General features: G+C 44.0%; 1 protein-coding gene across 1 annotated transcript in view; it reads right to left on the bottom strand.

Annotated features, from left to right (window-relative positions):
• Positions 1–284: 284 nt before the first annotated feature.
• LOC148032694 (uncharacterized) overlaps positions 285–27,957 on the bottom strand; it is a 70,096-nt gene continuing 42,423 nt past the window's right edge. The window contains exons 4-6 of the mRNA XM_087683954.1: positions 1,198–1,294; positions 968–1,053; positions 285–875 (exon numbers count right to left, since the gene is read on the bottom strand). Of these exons, the coding sequence (XP_087540080.1) occupies positions 831–875; positions 968–1,053; positions 1,198–1,294 (228 nt within the window). The 3' untranslated portion in view covers positions 285–830. The remainder of the gene's footprint in view (positions 876–967; positions 1,054–1,197; positions 1,295–27,957) is intronic.

Here is a 27,957-nt window from a genome sequence, read left to right on the forward strand (position 1 = left end):
AGTGTTTGTACAGTACAGAAGCACAATATAATTCTTTGCAACACGATTCGAACTTTACAAACCCACCTACCAGTTCAAGGTGTGTGCTCTTACTTTTAATTGGAGGCCTGGAACGTTATAAAAAGACATTCAATGATTTTATCACGTAGAGACTCTGAACAATACTTCTCATGTCGATTTTTTGGGGTCTAAATATAAAGAATGTCCATGATTTAGAGGCCTTTGCTCCAAATATAAAGCATATATCATAATTTTGAGGCCTCTAATGTAATCCTCCAATATAATGAGCATAACTGCATTTGAGTAGTTATTCTGAATCCAACTATTTTACACAAACAGGGATAACACAATTGGAATCTGCAGAGTCATCCCTAATCCAACTGTTTTATACATGCAGGGACAAATTTTACATGGGTCAGTTTGAAAGTCTGTATGCGATTTCCAAAGTATTAATGTGTTTTTCCAGAAAATAGTCTCAGTGATAAAAACAGACAGTTTTCACAACTTTTTAAATCCATGCATTCAAAATATGTCACCTTACATGAACATATGTTCTGTTCCAAAGTTGATGAAATATGATTTCATCAATATGTGAAAGCAAGGGATAATGATCATAATAAAGTACATCTAGACATGGAGGGTGCTTCAAAATGATATATTGACCAATTGATCTATTTAGGAAATCATTTTGAGCTGACAGACATTCTGGAGCACAAAATTTTGATATTGCAGGTGGTAGCTATAAGCATCCCAGAGCACACATCTCGGCATGTAGGTGGTAGCTGTACAAGAACCTTAAGCAAATCTGCATCTTTTGTCCTGGTCATCCCTCACCTGTGCAGAACACTTTTTTTTGAGGTCTTCTGTCGCTTATTCTGCAACATTAAATGGGATATGATATTGTGAGTCTCAAGCATACAGATAACTTTGTAATTGAGATCAGATAAGAGAGTTTATCCAGCAGTACCTTTTGTTTCTCCAAAGCCTCCACATCTGTCCGTTCCCGCCACTTACTTTTCCGGAGCTTGATGGGGCGGTTTCCCACGTACTTGCCTGTTACACAGATGACAACATGGTCAATGATCCTAGAAGCTCAAATGCAGTCAAGCAGTAGTGAGGTGATCAGGGACAGAGCAAAACTGTGTGAAGTCCCGTGGCCAGTATGTAGTTATGAAAATAATCTAGAGGGATACAAACCATTCATCTCCTTCAAGACTAGAGCCAAATCTGAGGGACTTGAAAAGCTGACAAACCCATAACCCTTGGTTTTTCCTGTGCGCTTATCTCGAATAACCTATGTCCATAGAAAATTTAATGGTTTAAATTTTCATATTTTATGCTGTTTGCAGTATTAAAAAAGTAAATTCCATGCATGGATGTTGCCAATATAGCTACATCACAGAATTGCTTGGTGAAGAATCATTTACTATTACAATTTCACCTTTGTTTTCAGTGCCATTCTGTGTAAGAATGAAAATCCAATTTTGTTTGGTGCAGATAGAAAAGCATGTGCACGCTTCCTAGTAAAGTCCAGAGACTATTTGTTGGCTCACACATACATCTACACCTGGTAGACATTTAAACATTCATGATAGATGTTTAATACTTGAAACATTTTTCATGATAGCATTTAATACATCTGGTAGACATTTAAAAGATTCAGGATAGATGTTTAATACTTGAAACATTTTTCATGATAGCATTTAATACTCCCAGACATTCTTTGACAAAGTGTTTTGCTCTATATTAAATGTCAGGACTTTGTGTCCCAGCTTGAACATTTACCAAGTTCATTCCATACACAAAACTCAAACTAGAATTGATCTAACAACTGGAGGGACCCAAGCTCACAGCAGCATACTGGCTGGCAAGATGTGAACTCCATCCCTAAAACTAACAACTTACAATGAAAGTTCTTCCAACGCTCCTATCAATCTCAAGCTGTGTATGTTTGAATCAGCTCCATGACCCCATTCTATCCCCCATATTTAACAACCAAAAGTAAGGGTTTATGTATTATGAAATCTTGCCATGTGCAGATCTCTCTTTTCTTATTTTTGCGAGTGCAAGTGGACATCTGTTATCAATTGGTTATGAAGTCCTTTGTACCTAACTCCAATGGTGTACTAACACAAGATGATGTGATCTATGAGGTGCCATTGTTGGCATTCTAAGTAATTCTTCTATCATCTCCTGGTTGTGAGCTCCATCAAAGTCTTAATAGAATTGGAGTTTTAATTGTGATGCATTTGTAGGTGCTGTCAGCATTGCCTTCTCGGCCTATTTTCATTCAGTTTTTACAGCCTGACAGGAGATTTACAATTGGCAATTTGGCAACAAATTTGTCATTCTTCATGCGACATGCATTGCAAGCCAAAAACTTTAAATATGATCAATAGAAGGCACCAAGGTTGCTACATTCGTTGCCTATTCCAGATAGTCCATGAAAGAGTATAGCTATGGATTTTATCTTTGATCTTCATAGGACACCTTCAAGGAACAATGGAGGATTATCATATGCAGATTCAGTAAGTAGGCCTGTTTTATTCCAGTAAGGAAGAAGATAAAAGAAGATCATATGGCAATGTTGTTAATGTATGCATCTTCAAGTATCATGGTATGCCTCGATGTATCCTCAGTGATGGAGATCCAAGGATGACTACTTTGTTTTGGAAAGGGCTTTTTGAGATTTTGGATACTTCTTTGAAGTTCTGATTTTCCTCATTTAATCCACACACAAGTGGACAATCAAAAGAGCTAAATTTTACCATCCCAAATCTTTTGAAGTGTTACGTCTCGAAGCTTTAGACCACCTCGGAACAGTTCCTTCCATTGATGGAGTTTGCTTATAACAACACCATTCATAGTTCCAGGGGCAAGCATTGTTTGGGATATTGAAGGTGGTAAGAAGGTTCCACCAGTTCTGCATACAAAGGATAAATCTTTGAGGAAGATAAATATGCTAACAGTATGGATAAAGAGCACAAGAAAGTAAACCAAGCTCTTCAAAAGTCATATGAAAAGCATAAGAGAGCAGCAGACCGCCATTGCAAATATGTAGAGTTTGTCAAGGGTGATTGAATTCTCTTGTGCTTTGAAAAGACATGGCTCAAGAAGAAGAAGGGGAAACAGTGCTTATTCTATAAGTTAAGCATGAGATATTATGGGCCTTTTTGGGTAACAAGAAAGATAGGTGATCTGACTTACAAGTGAAGCTACCTGATGACTAGAAGATTCATAATTGATTGCATGTGAGTCTTTTTCAAGTTTTCCATGGTGATGTGCCAAAGGATATCCCTCATGATTTCAGCCAGAGGTTGAGGGACCTGATGAGATCTTGGTTCCTAAAAAGATAATGGCACATATGAAAGAAAGATAAAGAGGTAAAGCTTTACATTGCTATCTACTTAAAAGTTTCACAATTGTTCACCCATAAATGTGAAGTGGATGGAAGAGAATGACTTAGCAATCCACCTCAATCATTGCAACATTACCTAGAAACATTTCCGTTGGAATTCTATTTGCTTGGGGCCAAGACAAGTACAATAGAGCAAATGTGAAGTATTGCCTAGTTCATAAGAAGGGGTAGCACTTGTGTTGATATGGGCAAGTCCATCACTAATTAAGGTTTTGAGTTAAAACAAATCTTCTAATATGTAAGATTGTGCACACATTAATTAATTTCATATATATGAACCTTAATGAAAGTTTCTTTTAATTTATAAAATTCAAATGTGGACCAAAGTGTTTTTTCAATGCAATCACAATATTGTGAGCCCAAGTTTGGCTAGTCACTTAAATTCCATGCGTTAAAGGTTGGATGACTAAATTTTAATATTATATGTAATCATTTATGTGAAAAGCTGATAGGACGCAAGGAAAAGCTAGAAAACACAATCAAACGTGCGTGAAATACAGTTTTCCCTCATTAAGAGGTTATTTGGGCAGATTATGGATGCCAAGATGACATCACCACTTGCAGCTACTTCTCGGTAGTAAATCCCTACTTTACAAAAGATACCAACAAGAAAATTTCACTTTAATTAAATTCAGCAATTTACCGTCTAAGAGACAAATCTCAAACCGATTGGCCAGCACCCCTTGTGATATTTCTTTTTGTTTATTTGAAAAGATGGAGTACTAAAACAGAGAAAGCTAGAAAACCAGGCTGAGAGCTCAAATCCTTTTGAAGATCCATCAACTCAAATCTCCCTTGACAAATATGAACCAATTTGCTATCTTCTACAACCAACAAACCCTAATCCTTAATTTGCCTCTTGATTTGAATGCCTAAGGGAGCCAAGTTGAGTCTTCTCTTGTTTCATGCAATTCAATCCTACTATAGACCACAAAATATCTTCCAGTCTGCTGTCAATAGACTGAATTTACAGCACCAACCTTACAACCAACAAACCCTAATCCTTAACTTGCCCCTTGATTTGAACACCTAAGGGAGCCAAGTTGAGTCTTCTCCTGCTTCATGAATTCAATCCTACTGTAGACCACAAAATATCTTCCAGTCTGCTGTCAATAGACTGAATTTACAGCATCAACCTTCACATATGACTAGAACATGTGTGCACGCATCCCAAGGCAACCATGCAGCCCCTAATACCATTTGGTTACAAATGTGGAATCAGCAAAATCCCATCAGCAGCACTTACAGTGCAATATTGAAGTAGGCAGCAGTAGCTTCTCCACCAGATGAGGCTGGCAACAACATTCCCACACTAGAGTGTCTCCAATCATGCGTGAAAGAGAGAAAAGCAATAGGAAAAAGAGAATTCGGGATTGTCTTGACTAGAAAGATGCTCAACCAGGTCACCAATTCCAAAGCTTAACATCATCAGCTATCGCCATCATCTCACCTCTGCTGCCTGTGTTTTCTGCATCAGCAGGCCATCCTACTATTGTTGCCCAGCTTCCTACAACCTCCAATGATCAGCTGCCCTCACATCCACGTTACTATGCTGCTGTGTTTACCAAATTCAGCCTCTAGACTGTTGTGTTTCTGTTTCCAAACCTGCTGTCCTTCCACATTCAGCATCATCTCAGCTCCAACTAGTGGTTACAGACCTCGGGATCCATCTCCAATGGACATAACTCTCCGGCTACTCCCATCGCTTTACCTTCGAGCATCTCTACACCCTTTCATTCACTTACAGCATTCATTCATTCACTTCAGAGTTCTCTTTCTTCTCTATTTTTGTTTTGTGTTTTCGCATTTATTGCATTCTTGTCTAAATGGTTCGTACATTCTTTGTTTTCTCACTGCAAACCCTAGTATCACTTCACAAAACCCTGCCCTGCTTTATGTGACCTTTTCCCAACATGCATGGTCCTATTAAGGACTGAGAGCCACGTGGCAAGTCAAGCCTTAACACTCGGCAAACTTGTTGGGATATAAAAGCCCGCCGGTAACCTCCGTGTATATAACACACACACATTGTATATGTGAACGCACTCTTTACGTGCCCTAAGTATAAATACATTATATTCTTTGAGTACCAACACATTGTCGGTACACTCTTACCATCTCGTACTTTCACTCTGCTCACACTCACTCGTCCACTCCTGCTCAAGCTATGTCCCTATCGCTTCCAACAACTGGTATCAGAGAGAAGGGCTCTGTGCAAATTCCCAATTGGAACACAACCTTCAGACAGTTCGAGCCCCCTGGCGACCAGTGTGTCAAGACGCTAATGCGATAGATACAGCGGCGGGCAGACACAGTAGTCGTGTGTCAAGCAGGACGGGACAACGTAGGCTAAAGCGTGTTGGTCAGGCAACTGACGGGACTAGTCAACATGCAGCATCTCGACGGGCAGCTGGCGCGACGGAGCAAGAAGGCGGACCATGTACGCGTGGTGACGGGGACTCTAGGCGCCGACAGGCGATAATCCATGTGTGACAGCCGTCACGCGACGGGGCAAGGTCAACGGACCCCCCCCCCCCCCCGGGCCGTCATTTCGTGAATCCCAAACTTTTTTTTTTGTAAATATTTTCTCGAATCCCTTCTCCTTGGCGGGAGTTCACACGCGGAATGCACAGTTTCAAAATCTGTGCAAATCTAGTCAAAGAATTTGGGGTTTTTCCCAGATTTGATCTCGTCAAGGCCTGACAATAAATTCCGAAGAGGGTTGATGAAAAAGGCTCTAAACTTGACTTTTGTAATGAGTGTCAGTATGGAAAGCAAATAAAAATTTCATTTTACTCTGGTGTCTCTCATAAGTCCAATGTCTTGGACTTATTGCATTCTGATGTATGTAGTATGCCCGTGAAATCATTGGGTGGTGCTGCATATTTTGTCTCCTTTATTGATGATTGTTCCAAGAAGATTTGGGTGTACATGCTGAAAAAGAAAAGTGAAGTGTTTGCTGTTTTTAAAACTTTTCATGCATTTGTGACCACTCAAATAGATAGAAAGCTAAAATGCTTAAGAATTGATAATATGGGTGAGTTCACATCGACTGAATTCAAGTCATTTTGTGACTTACATGGTATTAAGAGGGAGCTTACAACCCGTTACAGTCCTTCAAATGGGGTGGCTGAAAGATATAACAGGACTTTATGTGAAAAAGTGCGGTGCATGCTGTCCACTGTCAATCTGCCTCATGCATTTTGGGAAGAGGCACTCAAAACCACAGTTCACATTTGCAACTGCTCTCCAAATAGGTCCTTAAATAATGGCATCCCTGAGGAGGTCTGGTCTGGCAAATCGGCCTCATATAACCATTTACGTATATTTGGCTGTGATGCTTTTGTACATGTTAGAGATGAGCTAAGGAATAAACTTGACCCAAAATCCACCAAAGGCATTTTCATGGGCTATGGTGATGAGGGTGAATTTGGCTACAGAGTGTGGTTACCTTAGTCCAAGAAAATTATTCGCAACCGTAATGTTGTGTTTAATGAGGCAAAATTGCTGACAAGCTCTTTAGCCTCTAATGAAGATCTGAGAAAGATGAAATTTCAGAGTTTACAACCACCCATAACTTCAGAAAATGAGCCTCAAGGTGCTGTACCACAAGCTGAAACTGACGATCAGCCGGTTACTTTTGAGCCAAATGATGATGGACAGCAAATAGAAGCACAAGGAGGTCACGGACAGCAAGATAGGCTTGCTGATTATGAAAATGTAGGTGCTGGAAATGAAAATGAAAGTGATGTACAGCATGAACAGCATGCTGAAAATGGTTTACAGTAGCAAATGAATGCTGAAAATAATATACCTCCTGATGTAGACCCAATTCCTGACAATGTTGATCATTGGGTACGCAAGTCTACACGCGTAAGAAGGCAACCACATAGGTTTGACCCCTCCTTGCATTATGTAATGCTTATAAATGAGGGTGAGCCTCTTACATACAAAGAGGCCAAGTCATGTGAGTTCAGCAGTAAGTGAGAGCTAGCTATGCAGGAAGAGATTAAATCTCTATATGCAAATGATACTTGGGATCTTGTGTCATTACCAAAGGGAAGGAAGCCACTTCCAAACAAATGGGTGTACAAAGTCAAGACAGTTGATGGGAAACCCAAGTACAAGGCAAGGCTAGTTGCCAAAGGTTATGCACAAAAGGAAGGGATTGACTTCCAAGAGGTCTTCTCACCTGTTGTGAAGATGACCACTTTACGTATGCTTTTTGCTCTTACTGCTATTTTGGATTTAGAGCTGTATCAAATGGATGTAAAAACAGCTTTCTTGCATGGTAACATTGATGAGGAAATCTACATGAAACAGCCCGAGGGCTTTGTAGTTCCTGGAAAAGAACAGATGGTGTGTAAGCTAAAATGCAACCTGTATGGGCTGAAGCAAGCACCACGGCAGTGGTACAAAAAGTTTGATACTTTTATGCTATCTCATGAGTTTACACGCAGCCATGCAGATCATTGCTTGTACATGAAAAAGGATACAGATGGCAGCCCGATAATACTTGTTTTGTATGTGGATGATATGTTACTAGCTGGGAAAAGAAAGACTAGCTTGGATGCTCTCAAAAATCAACTGAAATCAGCTTTCTCCATGGAAGATTTGGGGAATGCCGAGCATATTTTGGGCATGAGGATTCGTAGAGATAGAATGCAGAAATTGCTGTTTTTATCTCAAGAAAAGTACATTGGAAGGGTACTGGACAGATTTAACATGGCTGAAGCTAAGCCTTTTGGGATACCCTTACCTCCTTATCTCAAGCTTAGCAAAGCCAACAGCCCGAAAGATGATGTGAAAGTAAATGCTATGAAGGGAGTTTCTTATGCATCAGCTTGTGGCTCTCTTATGTATGCTATGGTTGCTACTCTCTTATGTATGCTATGGTTGCTACTCGTCCAGACATTGCTCATGCAGTGGGAGTTGTTAGCAGGTTTATGTCAAATCCTAGCAAAGCACATTGGGAGCACATTGTTCTCTAGCACCTTCAGCACTGAAAATCATTCTCTTGGGCCAATTTACTTTGGTCTAGATATATCCCAACTACCCACTAGCATTTGTTTTTCACAACTTCTGCCAATGTCCCCCACTGCCCAAATTATTTATTTTTGTCACCATGACTCACATTTAAAAGACATAAGTTAAATATTCATGACCATGTACATACCTCCCCATTTAGAATCCTGCAATTGCCCTCAATTGCATCACAATGAAAGAAAGGCATCAATTTCAACTGGAAATACATGTGATATCACAATCACACAACATTTGCAGCTATTGCTTAACCATGCTTGACCCCAGCATGCTGAAATTTTCAGCCAATAAACTCCAAGTTGCAATCCATACATGAATCAAAAGATGTATCCCATGCAATTACAGTCTCAGAGCACAAACTATAAACATCTACATATGAATCCACAATGACTAGAGTAATCCTCCAAGCAAAAATAGTTACCATGTGATACCCCAAATGATACCAATTTACATCCAAGACCACTAGACATCCAAGCAATCCACCATTCTGGGGGAGTGAGGTGCTAATACGTGAGGATGATCTACCAGGTCGTTAACTTTCCTTTCCTTATGTGCCAAATAAAGCTCTAGTACCAATACCTCATGAGTCATCCAATTCCTCAACCTCATGCTTAGCCTCAATAGATACATTCTATGGTACATCACAATGACAAGGCTCAATCAATTGAAAAAAAAAAAGTATTATGTATTCTCCAATGCTCAAGTAACTTCAATCTATATGCCACATCACTAATCTTTTCTAACACTAGAAACAACCCATAATACTGCATATTCAGCTTTAGATACAAATGTTCTCTACTGTCGTCTTTTTCAGCCTAGCTTTTTCCCAATGTAAGAGCTGCGAGTCAACCTCTACAAATTTTAATGCATGCTAATGGTGGTTGCCCTCTTCTAATTTATATTGTGATCTCTAAGGAGTATGTTTTACTTTCTAATAAGCAATATCTATGTTCTCCACATATTGATCAGCTTCAAAGATCTTATCCTTAAACTGTATTATGAGTGAAACCCTTTTTAATACCTTCCATAATCTCAAACGGAACTTTGCTAGAAGAGCTATGCATTGTATTATTATATGAAGAGTCAACCAAAGACAAGTATCATTCCCACTGAGTCTTATGCTCTCATACATAACATCTCAAAAGTTCCAAGATTGTGGAGTTGACCTCTTCTGACTTTTCATCTATTTGGAGATGGAAAGAAGAGAACTCAACATATAGTGTCCAAATAGATGAAAGAAGATGAGAATTCATAGTGCCCATATTCTCAAATAAACCCTTCCAAAACAAACTTGTCATGCACACATCCCTATCATTGACTAAGGACTAACATGCCACGATACTCAAATATATGTTACATGGATACCCTTTCCATATGACCTCCTTTGATCTTTTTCCAAAGAGAGATGAAATATGCATATTTGCTAAACTAGTTGGTATCCTTGAAAGATCAAAAATGAAGTCCACAACAATGCTTTACTAAGGTCTATCATGAATAGGCAAAGGATGCAACAACCTAGAACCTTTTATCTATCATACTTGACTTTCAAACATTCAATGCATGTTGTTGGGTATGGAGCTCACGAAGATGGACCAACAAGCTATGGCAAAATGGAACTCCATGGAGAGGGGGGGGGGGGGGGGGGGGGGGGGGGGGGTTGGTGTGTGTGTGTGTGTGGACCCAACTCAATTGTTTAATAAGTGATGGAAAAGTCTTAGCACATGCATAAGCATGGCCAATGAGTAATTCCAACCACATTTTTCTATATTTTTTAAATTTTTATGTTTTTAAAATTTATTTTTATTTTTTAAAATATTTTATTCGGATAAAAAATCCCCCCTCAATGTTGATGTCAAGGACATCGCAATCACTGTCGATCACTTGCAATGGCATCACCAAGCAACGGACACTTGGCGGATCATTTTATGCCCAACATTGAAGACGAGCACTCGAGAGGTCTTGAATGCTTCATTGGAGGCCTCAATTGGATGGTTGAGAACTCCAATGTGAAAAGCCCCAAATTTTGGTCATGAAACCTGGAGAAATTTTGAAGAATTTTAAAAAGCCCCAAATACGTGTGAATTGCCCCTTTTTCAAGCAAAGGTTTAATCTTCTAAAAATGAAATTAAAATAATCTCAACCTTGAGAATTGGAAGAATTGTATGTTGAGTAGTTGGGGTGAATAACTCAATGGATAATGGCAACGACTTGATGATGTGGCGTGCAAAGAAACGATACTTGGTAAAGATTGCAAACACAAACTGAAAGATAGAGCATTCTTTGTAGATCAATGGAGCAAACAAGTGAGGGAGACAGATCCAAGCGAGCAGTTGGAGGGCATTGCCAAGCACGTGCATGGCCAAGGGCTAGATTGTGACAACTCTGTGACGGGTCAGTTAGCACACCTTGAATAGGGTGCCGTGCGCAGACCAGGCAAGATCCAAGACAATGCAGACGGACAGGGGCTCGGTGGATAAGCGTATTCTTGATGGGTGACCATACATTGAAAGGCAGCAAGTCTGTTATGAAGGACAGGTTATGTGACATGCAACAAGGGCAAACTAGGGCTGCTGAGCATAGCACTTTTCTTACTCCTCTTCATTGTTGTCAAGTACAAACGGTACAGTACGACAAAATAAGGTACTAAATGATACCTTAAGATTTTATAAGGTACGGTATGATATAAGTACCACAAAAAAATAACTTGATTATTTTGGACAAAAGATAATAGAATAGATATTTCAAGTCTAAATAGCAATGCTATTAGAGTATATAAGATGAGTACTTGAGGGTAACATGTCAAGGTCCAAAACCTAATGCCGAATGCATAACATACGCTACTGCTACCTACAACTTATAACTACATAGATGGGAGTGAATACATCATACATGCATAATCATACAAATAAGAGAAGTGTGGGCTTGAGAGAGAGAAGGTTGAGAGAAATTGTTTGAATCTCAAATAACCTAATCTCATGGGAGAATCATATTAATATAAGGAGCATTTAGCTTGTCCCAAAGTGCAGTTTGAATGGGAAAGATACATCCATTAAGTTGGTACCTTATGGTACTAATACGTAAGGTACGGTACCTAAAGTATGGTATAGTATCAAACCTTTCGTACGTGGTACTAGTGCAACTAGAGAGAGGAAGAGGCTAGAGAGAGAGAGAGAGAGAGAGAGAGAGGCTTGGGGAAGAAATAAGGAAGAAAGAAGAAAAAAAAAAGAAAGGAGAAAGAAAAAAAAAAGTTATAGACTTAAAGCAGAGTGGCCAAAAAGTGCCCATTTTTTCGTACTAAATTGTACAGGTACGTATCGTATTGTACCGTACGGATCGTACTGTACGGATCAGTCCGTTCTACATACAGAGACAACCTTGCTCCTCTTCTTCAGCTTCTCTTTTGTCGTCTTCTTTTTCTACTACTGGAACAGCTAGGCAGCAAATCAAGAATGCATTGTGGTGAGATGTGGACTTGGGCAATGGTGAGCAGGCACATAGGCTGAGCTACCAAGGTAGCTTAGGTTGCAACATCAAAACCTGGCTATGATACCACTGTTGGATATGGAGCGCAAGCAGATGAACCACAGATGGTGGATGGAACTCCATGGAGAGAGAGAGAGAGAGAGAGAGAGAGTGTGTGAAAGTGAGAGAGAGAATTCTTGCGATTACACACAAACTGAAAGATAGACTGATAATGACAGATAAGATAAGTAAGACCAATGATAGGGCTTGAATATATAGGCTGAGGTATCCATCTACACCTTCAACCCTCATTCAATGCTATGTGGTGTAAAAGACATGCACTTTACACACAATAATGTATGTTCACACACGGTAATCAATGCCTCTATGTCCTACGTAAGGGGAGAATGACTTTCAATGATCACTTTCAGCCTCAATTACTTTGTCATACATAACCAGCCATGCATCATGAGAAAGCCATCCTTGAGTGTGTAATACTCATGCATATGCCCATTGTACAACCATACACACTACCAAAATCCTCACCAATAACATACTACTCTTTCATGGCATCCAACTCTGAATGATATAACATAGTCCCTACTGAAACCTTTGGCTTCCTATAATGTGCATCTTCTATCACATTTTCCTACCATCAAAATCTATTCTTTCAAAATAAAACATGGATAGCAAGTTTGCTCATCTCATATACTCCTTTGATAGCTTAGTCCGAGTAAAAAAAGTATCTCAATGTATGCTGATCAATCTGCACAATGAAATCACCTCCTAAAAGATAATGCTTCCAAGTCAATAAAGCATGAATTACAGCAAGTAATTCCTTCTCATAAACTTGAAAATTTCTCTCTGTACCATGCAAAACTTGACTCACACGCACATGACCCTCTTGCATAAGGACTACCCCTATGTTGTTGCCGCATGCATCACATTGAAGCACAAAAGATTTTCTAAGCTCTGTAACACTTACATTAGATCAAAAGTCAATTCTCCTTTCAGCTATTCAAATGCTGAAATGTCTGCCTCAGCCCATCTAAATGGCACTTCCTTTGTGTGTAGTGCATGGAGTGGCAAAGCAATTTATGCAAAATGACAAATAAATCACCTATAATAAAAGCATCAGCCCAAGAAATTGTGACTCTCATGTATATTTTGTAATGGAGACACGTATAGCTTCAACTTTTGCAAGAACCATTAGATGTCCTAGACACCGACACAAGCATCAACGGCACTTCCACACACAGAAACAAGAGATATTACCTAGGTTAGAGCCATGTCCCCCTACATCTCCAAGAGATTGTACTAGATAGAGTTTTCCTTATTTATAGCGTTTATCTTTCTTGTACTATTTACTACATTTTCATTGATTATTCTTTTTGAACGATTGTACCATCATACAAATGATTTTAACTCATGGTCTCATATGTCATTTTGACCTTTTGCAAATGTTAATATATCATATCATTTCATTTCTCTTTTTTTTCCTAATGAGTATTTCATATATATCTCTCTCTCTCTTTTTTAAGGTGATTGTATTAATTACGAAAAAAAGGTACAAGTTTACATGATTACAAGATACACGATGGCTCTAAGCCATCGTGTGTAAAAACTCGGTACAAAACCACAAAAGAGTTACACAAGTCATGGCAAAGATGCAGAGGAAATTGCCATATGCCAAGGAAGTAAGTCCTCTCGAGGGAGCAAGTCAAAGTGCCGAATGAGATCTATCTGCCAATGCAAGAGATCTTTAAGCCTCGCAATGTGTCCCGAAACATTAGAGGCCGAATCAAAAAGAAAGGCATTCTCAGTGGTCCAATTGTGCCAGCATCCCCATTATCTAAGAAAGTGAAACAAGATCTTCACATGCAACTGTGCCGGTGAGGGTTATTTTGGCTGTACAAAAACCCAATCGAAAGGGCTTAGTGAGAAGCCAACCACAACTCGCCAAACCGCTGACAAGAGCAACCAGATATTCTTAGTGAGAGGGCAAGAAATAAATCGATGACGGGCCGATTCCACAGTAGTGGTGCAGAAGAAACAATTGCCGTTAGAGATTCGACGCTTGGAAAGAGCCGAGGCAAGAGGAAGACCACCAATCATCACCCTCCAAAGAAAAACCTTGCATTTGAAAGGTGTTTTGTTCAACCAGCCCTCCATCATAGTTGCCTTCCACCATGACTGAGATTTCTGCAATCCCCATACAGTATTAGCTTTGGTAACCAGCCATTGATGATCTTTAATCAGAAGATGGTACACCTGGTTAGCTAAGGCCTTTTCCAAATTCAACCGACCTGCAAGGTCCCAGTCCTGCCTAGGACAATCCAAAGCAAGGGCAGGAAAGGGTTGCCTACTCAGGAGCACTAACAAAAGCTGTTCCCATAAATCACGGTATCCACGAGGGATTCGGAAACGCCTCCTAGCTGTACAAAACAAAATCAAGACATTACGACTGGCAAGGGTGGCATCTGCAACAACTGAAGTCAAGCCCATACGGGCCATGTGGTTAAATTTTGGTTTGAGCTCATGTTTGCCTTCCCACGAAAGTAATCTCAAGGCTGCCAACAATTCCAGTTGAAAAGAGTTAGTATGTAAGCGGTCCTCCGCTGAATGCCAACGTGCCTTCTCGAGAACCAATTTCCAAGAGCCGACCAAACGAACCAGCAGGGATGAGGAAGGACTAGAAAACCGAGAGTATGCATTAAGAACATGCCACCAAGAGCTCTGAATTCGTGTATTACCATGCAGAAGCCCGCGGTCCTCAAGAAAATAACGGGCTATAACGGCCCATGGGTGATGATCCACGCACATGGCACGAAAAAGAGACCAACGAAGTGCCAACATATGGGTTTCGACATCCAAAATAGCTCCACCACCCATGTGTTTGGGTGTACATGTATGCGACCAAGAAATCCATGAAATGCCTGCATGCAATGAATCCTTCTTCCATAACATGAAATGAATGGGCCGAGTAACAGCATTCAAAGTAGTAGTAGTCCAAGGCAGCAATGGCAAGAAATATGTGAGCATTGGTAGCATAATTGTCTAAGCCACTTTGAGGCGAACATGGAAGGGCCAAGCTTGCAACTTCCAATACAGAAACTTAGCTGCCAGTTTCTGTGAAATCCACTCTAGCAATTGCTTTGGCCGAACATCAACACCCAAAGGGTACCCAAGATGCCTGACAATGGAACCACAGGGAACAACCTGTCCCTGCCAGCCCAATGACTATAAATCGGACTCCGTGCAACTGAGAATGGCTGATTTGAAAGCATTGATACGAAGACCAGAAGCATGACCAAAGAGCGTCCAAGCATCTAATGCCTTGCAAATATTGTCCTTGTCCGCACGCAAAATCATGAAGCTGTCATCAGCCAAAGATTGACTAATGAAGTGATGTCCAAAAGGAAGAGACAATCCAACCAACTAAGTAGAAGCTGCCATAGAAGATAACATCGAAAGAACCGGATGAGTCGCAAGGGCAAAGAAGAGAGGACTCAAAGGGCAACCCTGCCTCACAGAGCGTGCAAGGACAAATGGCTCTGTAACACCACCATTTAGCATAACTCACAAAGAAGCCGCAACACTAATGGTGTAGATCAAGCAGGACATCCGAGTACCAAAGCCCATAGTAGACATAAGTTCTGCAATGAAAGACCAGTCCAAATAATCAAAAGCTTTTTCCAGATCCAATTGAATCAATACCACTTATTGACTAAAGTGCCTTGCATAGTCAATAGCCAGTTGCACATTTAAGATATTATGCAGAATGCTTTGGCCCTTAATGAAACCATATTGAAGAGGATGCACAATGGCCAGAAGATGCTTGTGGAGCCGATTCGCCAGTACTTTGGAAAAGATTTTATACATCGAACCCATCAAAGAAATTGGTCTCCAATGTTGCAACATTGACAGCGAATGAACTTTTGGAAGCAATTTGATAAGATCTTCTTTCCATGAGGAAGGCATGATCCCTATTTCCCAAACCTGCTGAAGCATAGTCATCAATGGTTTCACCAGTTGGGTAGCAGAACTCTCAAAGAATTCATTGGTGAGACCATCCCAACCGGGACTTTTATCCTTAGGCAAGTATAACAAAACATCCATAACCTCCTCCTCACAATTATCTGTCTCCAAAGTAGTTTGCATATCAAGTGGAACCTGATGGCGGACCAAATCATAGAAGACTGACCATGCATGCGTAACTTGGTCAAAAGGTAAATGCGAAGAACCAAGAAAATCTAGAAAATAATTCCTGCACATATTGACAATAGTCTGAGAATCAGTGACCATTCGACCTTCAGAATCCTGGAGTCGAGTCATATTTTCTCGAGCAAGAGATACATGCAGAGTGCGGAAGAACTTATGAGACTGACAAGCACTATCTTACAAATTCTCAGTCAAATTTTGCAATTTGGCCTACTGATAAGATTTCAACTGAAACTCTTTAATAAGATCAACCAAACGCATCGCCAGTGACAGCAGAAATACATCATCTGGAGTATCCACCAACAAAGAACGAACCAAAGCCAATAAGTCCTCCGCTGCTTATCAACGCCGCCGACAAAGAGAGGCATGATGGATCCCATACTGCCGAGCGACCCACTGCACATTAGAGAGCAATCATTCAAAAGAAGTAGTGCCCTCAGAGGCGAAGTCCAATAAGAATCTATCAATCAATTGCTGCATATAGCCCTGAAAGATTGAATGCTTCAAATAAGACGAGTCGAAACACAAAGGGAGTCTATCCAGCAATTGCATAAAAGGTGCAATGGGTTGTGCAAGTATCTCAAGCTGGAGAGGGAAATGGTCCGACAAGGCATATTGCTACAACACTTGCATTTCCAACAGCTCAGGAAGAAAATCATCACCCTGCATGATGTACATACGGTCCAACCGCGACCATGTAGTTGCATACTGCGTCGAATGAAAAGTAAACCCTATAGAAGAAGGGTGTAGCCAAGACCAGAGATCTTGCTTAAGTACAGCAAGAGCAAACGCATTCCACACCCGGCTTTCCAGAGCATCCATCACCGAATGCCCTGATGTGGACTGTGAAGAATCAACACACACATTAAAATTCCCCATTAAAAAACCCCGTCTGCCAAGTGACAAGGAGGTCTGCAAAGTATTCCAAAGATCCCGGCGGGATAAAGGGTCATTTGGAGCATAAAGACCCAGCAACCATAAGATCTCTCCTTCAAATAAAACTTCAATTACCACAAAGCGGCCATGTACATCATTTTTAATAAAAACAGGCTGATATTTCTCGTGTACAATCATAAGCACACCAGAATAATGCATGGCATGTGTCCCTGCATAAAACAAGCAAAAACCCATGGCAATCCACCACTTTTCCTGCTTAACCGTGACTCTTGTGCTCAACAGCACACAAGACATCCCACTGAATCTTATGCAATACAGTCCACATGGCATGTTGCTGATGGCGAGAACAAATGCCTCACACATTCCACGTAGCTATCTTCATGTGTATTCAAAAAGAAAATCAGGAACGAGGCACCGCTTGCCTTGATTTAACCTTTTCTGCTAGAATGTCCAGGACACCCTCATCCAAGAAATCAGCTAACACGGCAAAAGAGTTATGACCGCCAACTTTAGAGGTAGATGGAATATCCACTGTCTTGGGGATGGAACGGGGATGACGACGATCCCATGGTGTAATCACATTACCTCTAGTATCAAAAGCCAACTTAGCGGGTGGGCCCTTTGGACCGTCTGTATATACTTTCCTACTAGACTGATTACGGGGAGCAGAAGAAACCATAGTACACGTAGTGTGCTCTGAAGACAACATTTCTTTTCTGCGCATATACATGCGCATGGAATCTTGTGAAGTATTAGGCCAAGTATCCGCCAGGCCAACATCAAACTTTTTACCTTTTTTGGAACGTGCCTCTACCCAGTCATTGCCACAGGAATCCAAACCCGAAACCTGTTGTTTACCTTTTTAGGTGGCTGGGTTGCATTCTGTGATGCAGCATTAAGCACCATGTCTTCCATAGGAAGCACAACATGCTCATCATCTGAAGACGGTTGCTTTTCCACACGAAAAGCAGTGTCCTGCAAAGTTGCCCCATTTCAAACGAAAGTGCAAAGGATGCATGCCAGAGTAATTAAGACGTAGCCATGCAGGCCTTTTCCTAGCAGTGTCCCATAACATACACAAACGGTTACGATTCATGGCCCTTAGGCTCAATGAGACCAGAACAGTGCCCACAACGGCGATGGCATGTGGCCAATAGACAGCCGGGCAATTTTCCACTTCAATCCACATCGGGCATTCACGTTGAAGCAGGCGCTGAAAGTCTGCCATAGGGCGCCATGGCACAACATGGACCAAACGACGATCAAAGAACAATGGCAATTTAGACAGGAGATCAACACGATGCCTCTTAGATTTCAACAGCACCTCATAGAAGCCTCGGGGCCCCATAAAAATCTCCTCAACACAGTCCCCTTGTAGCAGATTGTGCAGCCACTGGCGAATATGGGAAAGCACTGGGATCCTGCCAGTGAAGAAGAGTATAATCATACGGTCATAAAAACACCGAAAATGAGAGCAAGACATTTTTCAGGTCCACCGTAGCTTCCAGAACATCTTCGGTGCCAGAGTCAGAAAAAGCTTCATGATTATGTTGGACATAATCACCAAGCAGAGTGTTGGCAAACTCTAGCAAATGCTTCCAGTCAATATCCTGAGAATCCACCGAATCAGAGGCAACCTGAGCATAAGAACGTTCCTGATAACCCATTGTCTCTTCTGAAGTATGCTTGGAGCGTTTGCCCGCAGGCTGAAAGTCAGGACCAAGAGGCATCTCCTCTGTGCAAGGAACCATATCCTCTGGTTCCTCTGTAGCAGAATCCAGACCAAGGGCTGCCACCGTTTGGTCGATAAAAGCCAGATCCAGACCAGCCATGCTTCCCTCTCTCTCTCTCTCTCTCTCTCTCTCTCTCTCTCTCTCTCTTCGTAAAAGGTAATTGTATTAATTACGAAAAAAGGTACAAGTTTGCATGATTACAAGATACACGATGGCTCTACCCCATCATGTGTACACATTGACTCTCTACAAGAACCAAACAACCAAAGAGTTACAAAGTCATGGCAAAGACACAGAGGAAATTGCCATATGCCAGGGACGTAAGTCCTCCCGAGGGAGCATGTCAGAGTGCCGGAGAAGATCTATCTGCCAATACAAGAGACCTTTAAGCCGCGCAATATGCCGCTGAACATTAAAGGCGGAATCAAAAAGAAAAGCATTCCGAATGGTCCAGTTATGCCAACAGCCCCAATATCGAAGAAAGTGAAACAAGATCTTCATATGAGGCTGTGTCGGTGTGGGATATTTGGGCCGCGCAAAAACCCAATCAAACGGGCATAGCGAGAAACCAACCACCGCTCGCCAAACGGCCGATAAGAATGACCAGATTTTCTAAGAGATGGGGCAAGAAATAAAACGATGACAGGCAAATTCCATAGTGGTGGTGCAAAAGAAACAGTTGCCATTGGAGATTCGACGCTTGGAAAGGGCTGAAGCAAGCGGAAGACCACCAATCATCACCCTCCAAAGAAAGACCTTATATTTGAAGGGTGTCTTGCTCAACCAGCCCTCCACCACAGTTGCTCTCCACCATGACCTGGATTTATGCAATCCCCATAGAGTATTAGCTTTAGTAACCAGCCATTGATGATCTTTAATCAGAAGATGATACATCTGGTTAGCTGAAGCCTTTTCTAAATTCAGCCGGCCTTCAAAGTCCCAGTCCTGCCAAGGACGATCCGTAGCAAGGGCAAGAAAGGGTTGTCTGCTCTGGAGCACCATCAAAAGCTACTCCCATAAATACCTATATCCACGAGGGATCCTGAAAAGCCTCCTGGCTGAACGAAACGATATCAATACATTGTGACTGGCAAGGGTGGCATCTGCTACCGAAGTTAAGCCCAATTGAAAAGAATTAGTAGCAAAGCGATCCTCCGCTGGATGCCACTGCGCCTTCCGGAGGACCTGTCTCCAGGAACACACCAAATGGGCAAGCAGAGACAAAGAAGAACTGGAGAAGCGAGAATCGGCATTAAAAACATGCCACCAAGAGCTCCGGATTTGAGTATTACCATGCAGAAGCCCGTGATCCTCAATAAAATAACGGGCTATAACGACCCATGGATGATGATCCGAGCACATGGTGCGAAAAAGAGACCAGCGGAGTGCCAGCATATGAGTTTGGGCATCTAAAATAGCCCCTCCACCCATGCGTTTGGGGGTGCACATCTCTCTCTCTCTCTCTCTCTCTGTGTGGCGCAGACCAAAGGAGAAAGGTCGCACGCAGGGAGGCAACACGAGTCGAGAGGATAGGCAAGGGCAGGGCAAAACGGGCTGTGCACGTGTCAGAGGGGAGACGTCAAGCAGGACATCGAGCAGTAGGGCACGGTCGCACGGCAAGGGGAGTCCCCATCTCGACCTGGGCAGACGACGGATGGCCAAGGCAGAAGACGAGAAGGCAGTAAGCGAAACAAGAACGAGGCAGACCTTGCAGGCACAAACGTCCTCAGCGAATCTCGAGCGTCCACAGGTAGGCGCCTGCGTGCAGATTGACGTCCGCGGGTAGGGAGCGACCATACAGGCGATTCAGGGACAGGGCTTCTACAAGCGGCTCAGGGATAGGGCACGATCGTCCGCCATCGTCGACTCTCTCTCTCTCTCTCTCTCTCTCTCTCTCTCTCTCTCCCTCCCTCCCTCCCTCCCTCCCTCCCTCCCTCCCTCCCTCCCTCCCTCCCTCCCTCCCTCCCTCCCTCCCTCCCTCCCTCTCTCTCTCTCTCTCTCTCTCTCTCTCTCTCTCTCTCTCTCTCTACATTTTGTTACATCAGACCACCAGGTCCTCAAAGAAAGTGATGAAAGACTATGAAGAATTTATCACAAAGAGAAAATCACACTACTGGTGTAGAGCGAACAATAGCCAGCCAGGGGGCAGCAATGTTAGGAAGAACCAGATCAGCTGATATCATAGAAGAAATCTACCATAGCACTAAACCTCGAATACGGGCCACATAACCATGGATGCCAGAGACCGAATCAAAAATAAAGGCATTCCGAGTACGCCAAATATGACACAAGGCAATCCATCTAAGGAACTGGAATAAGCAAGAATAATCAGAATGCAAAGAAGGCACAGAGGGCAGCTTTCTCATAATCCATGACTGGGTTGTTATCCAGAGCTGTGTCACCGAGAGCCACACGCAAGAAATAAAACCCCTGATCCGTCGCGCAACTAGACAAGAGGCAATAAGATGAAGCAATGTTTCATCACATGTAGTGCAGAATACACAACGACCAGCAAAGATCTTTCGAGCACGCAGCACCTCTCCAGTTGGAAGAACCTTAGACTTCCAAAGCTGAAGGAATCTTTCTTGCCAATTCTTTTTGCCATCCCTAATTGACATAACCTGTAGGTATGACCTAACCCCCCCAGCAAGCAACCCCCCAAGATTCCCCAGGTACCACTTTACCAAGCTAATTGCGAGCGCATACTCCAACCATCTCTACTGCAGCCTGTAGGAAATGGACCCCCACGCACCACTGGAGGAGGTCACAGCACAGTTGGCGGACACACTACACACCTCGGCTGCCGAATACTTCCCCCACACATCCCCCCACTCCACCCCTCCAAACAAGAATGTCCCACAGAATAGCTGGTACGACGCAGAGTGCAAGGAAACCCGGCTCCGTCTTCAACAGGACGAAGCACGGGGAGTACACACGCATAAACAGGCACACTTGATCCTCCGTCGTCTAGTGCGACAGAAGAAACGAGCCTACCTCTCCAAAGTGGAACACGATTTCTACCAGCTATTCTTAGGACAGGATAGCAAAGAGGCATGGAAGGCGTTTCAGGAACCCCAAGACCAGACACCCATCACCTCCCCGGACACTTGGCATGCATATGCAACCTCACTATACCAAGTACCCAAGCAGCCCCAGCTACCCTGGCCCCCAGGGAGCAAACCCAGATCATCCACATTCTTCAACACCGGGCGAGTTCGGGACGCCATTGATAGACTCCAAAATGGCCGTGCCCAAGACCACAAAGGCTTGGTAGCAGAGCATTTGACCCATGCCAGAGACATACTGGCACCTCTCCTAGCACACATGTTCAACAAAGCCCTATGCGAAGGCTTCCATGCCAGCTGGTCAACCAACACCATAATACCTATCCTGAAGGCCGGAGACCCCATGGTTCCCACGAACTACCAAACAGTCATGGTTGGCCATGTACTAGCCAAGCTCTATGGATCCATACTGGACCACGAGCTGAGCAAGTGGACAAAGCAACGCCAACATCGGGCGGCAGGACAAGCAGGGTTTAGGAGGGGGTTCTGCACCCTTGACCATATCCTCACGCTGAGAGCTATCATAGAGGAGGGCAGAGCACATGGAAGATGGGTTGTACTGTTGCTTCATGGACTGCACATAGAGGAGGGCAGAGCACATGGAAGACGGGTGTACTGCTGCTTCGTGGACTTCCGCAAGGCCTTTGACACAGTCCCATGAGCGAGGCTCATGCAAAGACTACAGGAATTGGAGGTACCAACCGAAATGCGATGGGGGATACTGGCACTATACGAATCGGTAACGGGCCGAGTTCGGGCACCAGGAGGGCTATCAAAGGAGATAACCAGCACCATCGGAGTCAAGCAGGGATGCCCACTCTCACCCACCCTATTTGGCCTCTACATTGATGAGATCTCGGAGTACATAGATAGATTGGGCGAGGAGGGATCGAGCCTGGGAGGGACACTGATACCCATCTTACTATACGTGGACGACACAGTCCTCATCTCCAGCACACCTGAAGGGCTACAGCGCCAACTGGACGCACTACAGGCCTTCTGCCAAGACAAAGACCTAACTGTGAACCTCGGGAAGACCAAGGTCATGGTGTTCAACACGTCAACCCAATGGCTCCAATGGTCGGTACCCCGCTTCACATATGGCGGAGAGACCGTGGACGTGGTCCCAAGATACGTCTATCTGGGGATTACATTCTCTAGACCGAGATTTACCCTGAGAAAAGCCGCAGAAGATAGACTAACCCGAGGCTATGCAGCCCTCGGGTCAATGGAGAACCAATGTGCCCGCATACAATTCCAAGAACCCCGGACAAAGCTCTGGCTTTTTGACACCTTCGTCACACCAGCCCTCCTGTACAAGGCTCCCATATGGGGGTCCAGTCTCTACCACACACAGAGGGCCCCACAGGATCAGCCATTGCCTAAGGAGTAGGCCACCTATAAGGGATGGGAGCATATGGAGAGACCCTTAATACTTATGATCTCACGAATGATCCGAAGCAAGCCCTCCCTACCACACGAGATCATCCGCACAGAGCTGGGGGCATCGCCCCTCGTGGCTGAGGCCCTCTTCCAGACCGTGACCTTCTTGCGCCAAATATGGGACCTGCCTCGGCACCGGTACCCCAGACTCGCCCTGAAGTCATCCAAACAGCTAGCAACACAAGGGGACACTGAGTGCTGGTATGCCCGAACAGAGACCTGGCTACGGCTCCATGGCCTGCACACGGACCACCTCCCCCCACTACAGTACAGCCTAGACTGCCCACACCTGGAGCTCAGCCGAGAGGAGGTGAATCACATCATCGGAATGGATATTGTCCAGACAGACACAGCCAAGACATGGGTGACCCCCACGTCGGAACTAGGAACCAAGAAGGCTTTCTACCGAGAGCACTTCCAGCACATCTCCCCGGATGGCTTCATCACCCGCCCAAGCTACATGGGCACACACCTATCTCACGGGGTTAGAAGTGCCATCGGACAGATCCGCACGTCCTCACACCAACTAAGGGTCGAAACGGGCAGATACAAGGCCAACCCCCTCCCCCCAAAAGACTGAATCTGTCAGCTCTGCCATCTCGAGCCAGAGACATAGAAACACTATATCTGTAGATGGCTTCATTACCCGCCCAAGCTACATGGGCACACACCTATCTCACGGGGTTAGAAGTGCCATCGGACAGATCCGCACGTCCTCACACCAACTACGGGTCGAAACGGGCAGATACAGGGCCAACCCCCTCCCCCCAAAAGACCGAATCTGTCAGCTCTGCTATCTCGAGCCAGAGACATAGAAACACTATATCTGTAGATGCCCAGGGTACTACGAAATCCGGGGACACTTCCACTGCCTATTCAGCGAAGGATTTGGACCACTCTCCAAGGTGATGGAATTCAAAGACCAGAGATGCCTGGGGCTCTTTCTACTGGAAATATGACGCCACAAAGACCACCTCCTATGAACCATGGAGCAAAGACAAGGAGCCACCAACCAACGCACACTCGACAAATTCTACCAAATACCAGCTACCCTCCCCACCACCGAGCCCCCACTAGCCCAACCGGCCTCCCGACCCCGGGGGACCACCTTAGAAATGTGGCTTCATATGTGGCTGTGCCGGAGTGGGGTATTTGGGCTGCCCAAAAACCCAATCAAAGGGGCGTAGTGTGAAACCAACCACCCCTCGCCAAACAGCTGACAAAAATAACCGGACTTTCTTAGCGATGGGGCAAGAAATAAATCGGTGCCAGGCAGATTCCACAGTAGTGGTGCAAAAGAAACAATTGCCATTGGAGATTCGTCACTTGGAAAGAGCTGAAGCAAGCGGAAGACCACCAATCATCACTCTCCAAAGAAAGACCTTATATTTGAAGGGTGTCTTGTTCAACCAGCCCTCCATCACGGTTGCCCTCTACCATGACCGGGATTTACGCAATCCCCATAAAGCATTCGCTTTAGTAACCAGCCATTGATGATCTTTAATCAGAAGATAATACACCTGGTTAGCAGAAGCTTTGCTTAAATTCAGCCGGCCTTCTAAGTCCCAATCCTGCCAGGGATGATCCGAAGCAAGGGCAGGAAAGGGTTGTCTGCTCTGGAGCACCGTCAAGAGTTGTTCCCATAAATGCCTATATCCACGAGGGATCCTGAAAAGCCTCCTAGCTGTACGAAACGATATTAGCACATTGCGACTGACAAGGGTGGCATCCGCGACTGAAGATAAGCCCAAACGTGCCATCCGGTTGAATTGTGGTCTAAGCTCGTGTTTACCTTCCCATGAAAGTAAACGCGAGACTGCCAGCAATTCCAATTGAAAAGAGTTAGTAGCTAAGCGATCCTCCGCTGGATGCCACTGAGCCTTCTGGAGGACCAATTTCCAGGAACATACCAAATGAGTAAGCAGCGATGAAGAAGAATTGGAGAACCGCGAATCAGCATTAAGAACGTGCCACCAAGAACTCCGGATTTGGGTATTGCCATGCAGAAGCCCATGGTCCTCAAGGAAATAACGGGCTATAACGACCCACGGATGATGATCAGAGCACATGGCATGGAAAAGAGACCAACGGAGTGCCAGCATGCAAGTTTGGGCATCTAAAATAGCTCCTCCACCCATGCGTTTGGGGGTGCATGCATGTGACCAAGAAATCCAGGAAATACCTGCATGCAATGAGTCCTTCCATAGCATGAAACGAATAGACTGAGTAAGAGCATTCAGAGTCGTAGTAGTCCAGGGCAGCAATGGCAAGAAATATGTGAGCATTGGCAACATAATTGTCCGGGCTACTTTGAGGCGAACATGGAAGGGCCAGGCCTGAGACTTCCAATACAGAAACTTAGCTACCATTTTCTGAGAAATCCACTGCAGAAGCTGCTTTGGGGGAACATCAACACCCAAAGGGTACCCAAGAGGCCTGACAATGGAGCCACGAGGAAGAACCATACCCTGCCAGTCCAAGGACTACAAATCCGACTCCGTGCAACTGAGAATGGCTGATTTGAATGCATTGATGCGAAGGTTGGACGCTTGACCAAAGAGAGCCCAAACATCCAATGCTTTTCGAAGGTTATCCTTGTCCGCATGCAAAATCATAAAGCTATCATCAGCCAAGGATTGACTAATGAATTGCTGTCCAGTAGGAAGCAACAATCCAGCCAACTGAGTAGAAGCTGCCATATGGGATAACATCGAAAGAACTGATGAGTCGCAAGAGCAAAGAAGAGAGGGCTCAAAGGGCACCCCTGTCTGACAAAGCGGGCAAGGACAAATGGCTAAGTAGCACCTCCATTCAGCATGACTCGCGAAGACGCCGCAGCACTGATGGTGTAGATTAGACGAGACATCCAAGCACCAAAGCCCATAGCAGACATAAGTTCAGCAACGAAAGACCAGTCCAGATAGTCAAAAGTCTTTTCCAGGTCCAGTTGAATCAGTACGACCTCCTGATTAGAATGCCTTGCATAATCAATTGCCAGTTGCGCATTTAATACATTGTGCAAAATGTTTCAGCACTTAATGAAACCATACTGGAGAGGGTGCACAATGGCAGGGAGATGCTTACGGAGCCGATTCGCCATTACTTTGGAAAAGATTTTGTACATAGAACCCATCAAAGAAATTGGGTGCCACTGTTTCAACGTAGACGGCGAAGGAACCTTTGGAAGCAGTTTAATAAGTCTTTTCCATGAGGAAGGCATGATCCCCGTTTCCCACACCTGCTGAAACAAAGCCTTCAATGGTTTCGCCAGTTGGGTAGCAAAAGCCTCAAAGAACTCATTGGTGAGACCATTCCAACCCAGACTTTTATCCTTGGGCAAGTGCAACAAAACATCCATAACCTCTGCCTCACAAATATTGGACTCCATAGTAGGTTGCATGTCCTGCGGAACCTGATTGCAGACCAAGTCATAAAAAACCGAACAGACCTGAGTAATTTGGGCTGAAGGTGGAGAAGTGGAACCAAGAAGGTCGCGGAAATAATTCCTACACATATGCACAATAGTCTGCAGATCCAGGATAAGGTGGCCTTCTGCATCCTCGAGTCTGGTCATATTCTCTCGCGCAGGAGAGGCATGGAGAGCTCGAAAGAACTTACAAGTCTGACACGCACTATCTTGCAAAGTCTCCGTCAGATGTTGCAATTTGGCCTGCTGATACGATTTCAACTGAAACTCTTTAATAAGATCAGCCACCCGCATTGCCAGTGCTAGCAGAAATGCATCATCCGGAGTGTCCACCAGCAGAGAACGAACCAAAGCCAACAGGTCCTCCGCTGCTTGTCGACGCCGCCGACAAAGAGACTGCATATAGCCCTGAAAGATTGCATGCTTCAAGTAAGACGAGTTGAAACGCAAAGGGAGTCTCTCCAAAAATTGCTTGAAAGGTGCAATGGGTTGTGCAAGCAGCTCAAGCTGCAGAGGGAAATGGTCCGACAAGGCATATTAATGCAACACTTTCATTTCGAGCATCTCGGGAAGAAAATCATCATTCTGCATGATGTATATGTGGTCCAACCGCGACCATGTTGTTGCATACTGGGCAGAATGGAAAGTAAACCCTATAGAAGACGGGTGTAGCCAGGACCAGAGATCTTGCTTAAGAACAGCAAGAGCCAACTCATGCCACATACGACTTTCCGGCGCATCCATTACCGAATGCTCCGATGTGGACTGGGAAGAATCAACACGCATATTGAAATCCCCCATCAAGAAGCCCCGTCTGCCAAGTGACAAGGAGGTCTGCAAAGTCTGCCAAAGCTCCCGACGAGATAACGAATCATTCGGAGCATAGAGGCCAAGTAACCATAAGATCTCCCCTTCGAATAAAATTTCAATCACCAGAAAGCGGCCATGTACATCATTTTTAATGAGAACAGGCTGATATTTGTCATGTACAATCATGAGCACACCCGAATAATGCATGGCCTGTGTCCCTGCATAGAACAAACGAAAGCCATGGCAATCCACAACTTTTCCTGCTTCTCCATGACTCTTGTGCTCAACAGCGCACAAGACATCCCACTGATTCTCATGCAATACAGTCCACATGGCATGTTGCTTGTGTCGAGAACAAATTCCTCGCACATTCCACATGGCTATTTTCATGTGTATTCAAAACAAAATTAGGTACGAGGCACAGCTTGCCTCGATTTG

The sequence above is a fragment of the Lygodium microphyllum genome, chromosome 8 (genome assembly GCF_053477565.2).
Source record: "Lygodium microphyllum isolate KBCC chromosome 8, Lygodium_microphyllum_v1.1.10, whole genome shotgun sequence".
NCBI classification, from domain to species: Eukaryota; Viridiplantae; Streptophyta; class Polypodiopsida; order Schizaeales; family Lygodiaceae; genus Lygodium; species Lygodium microphyllum.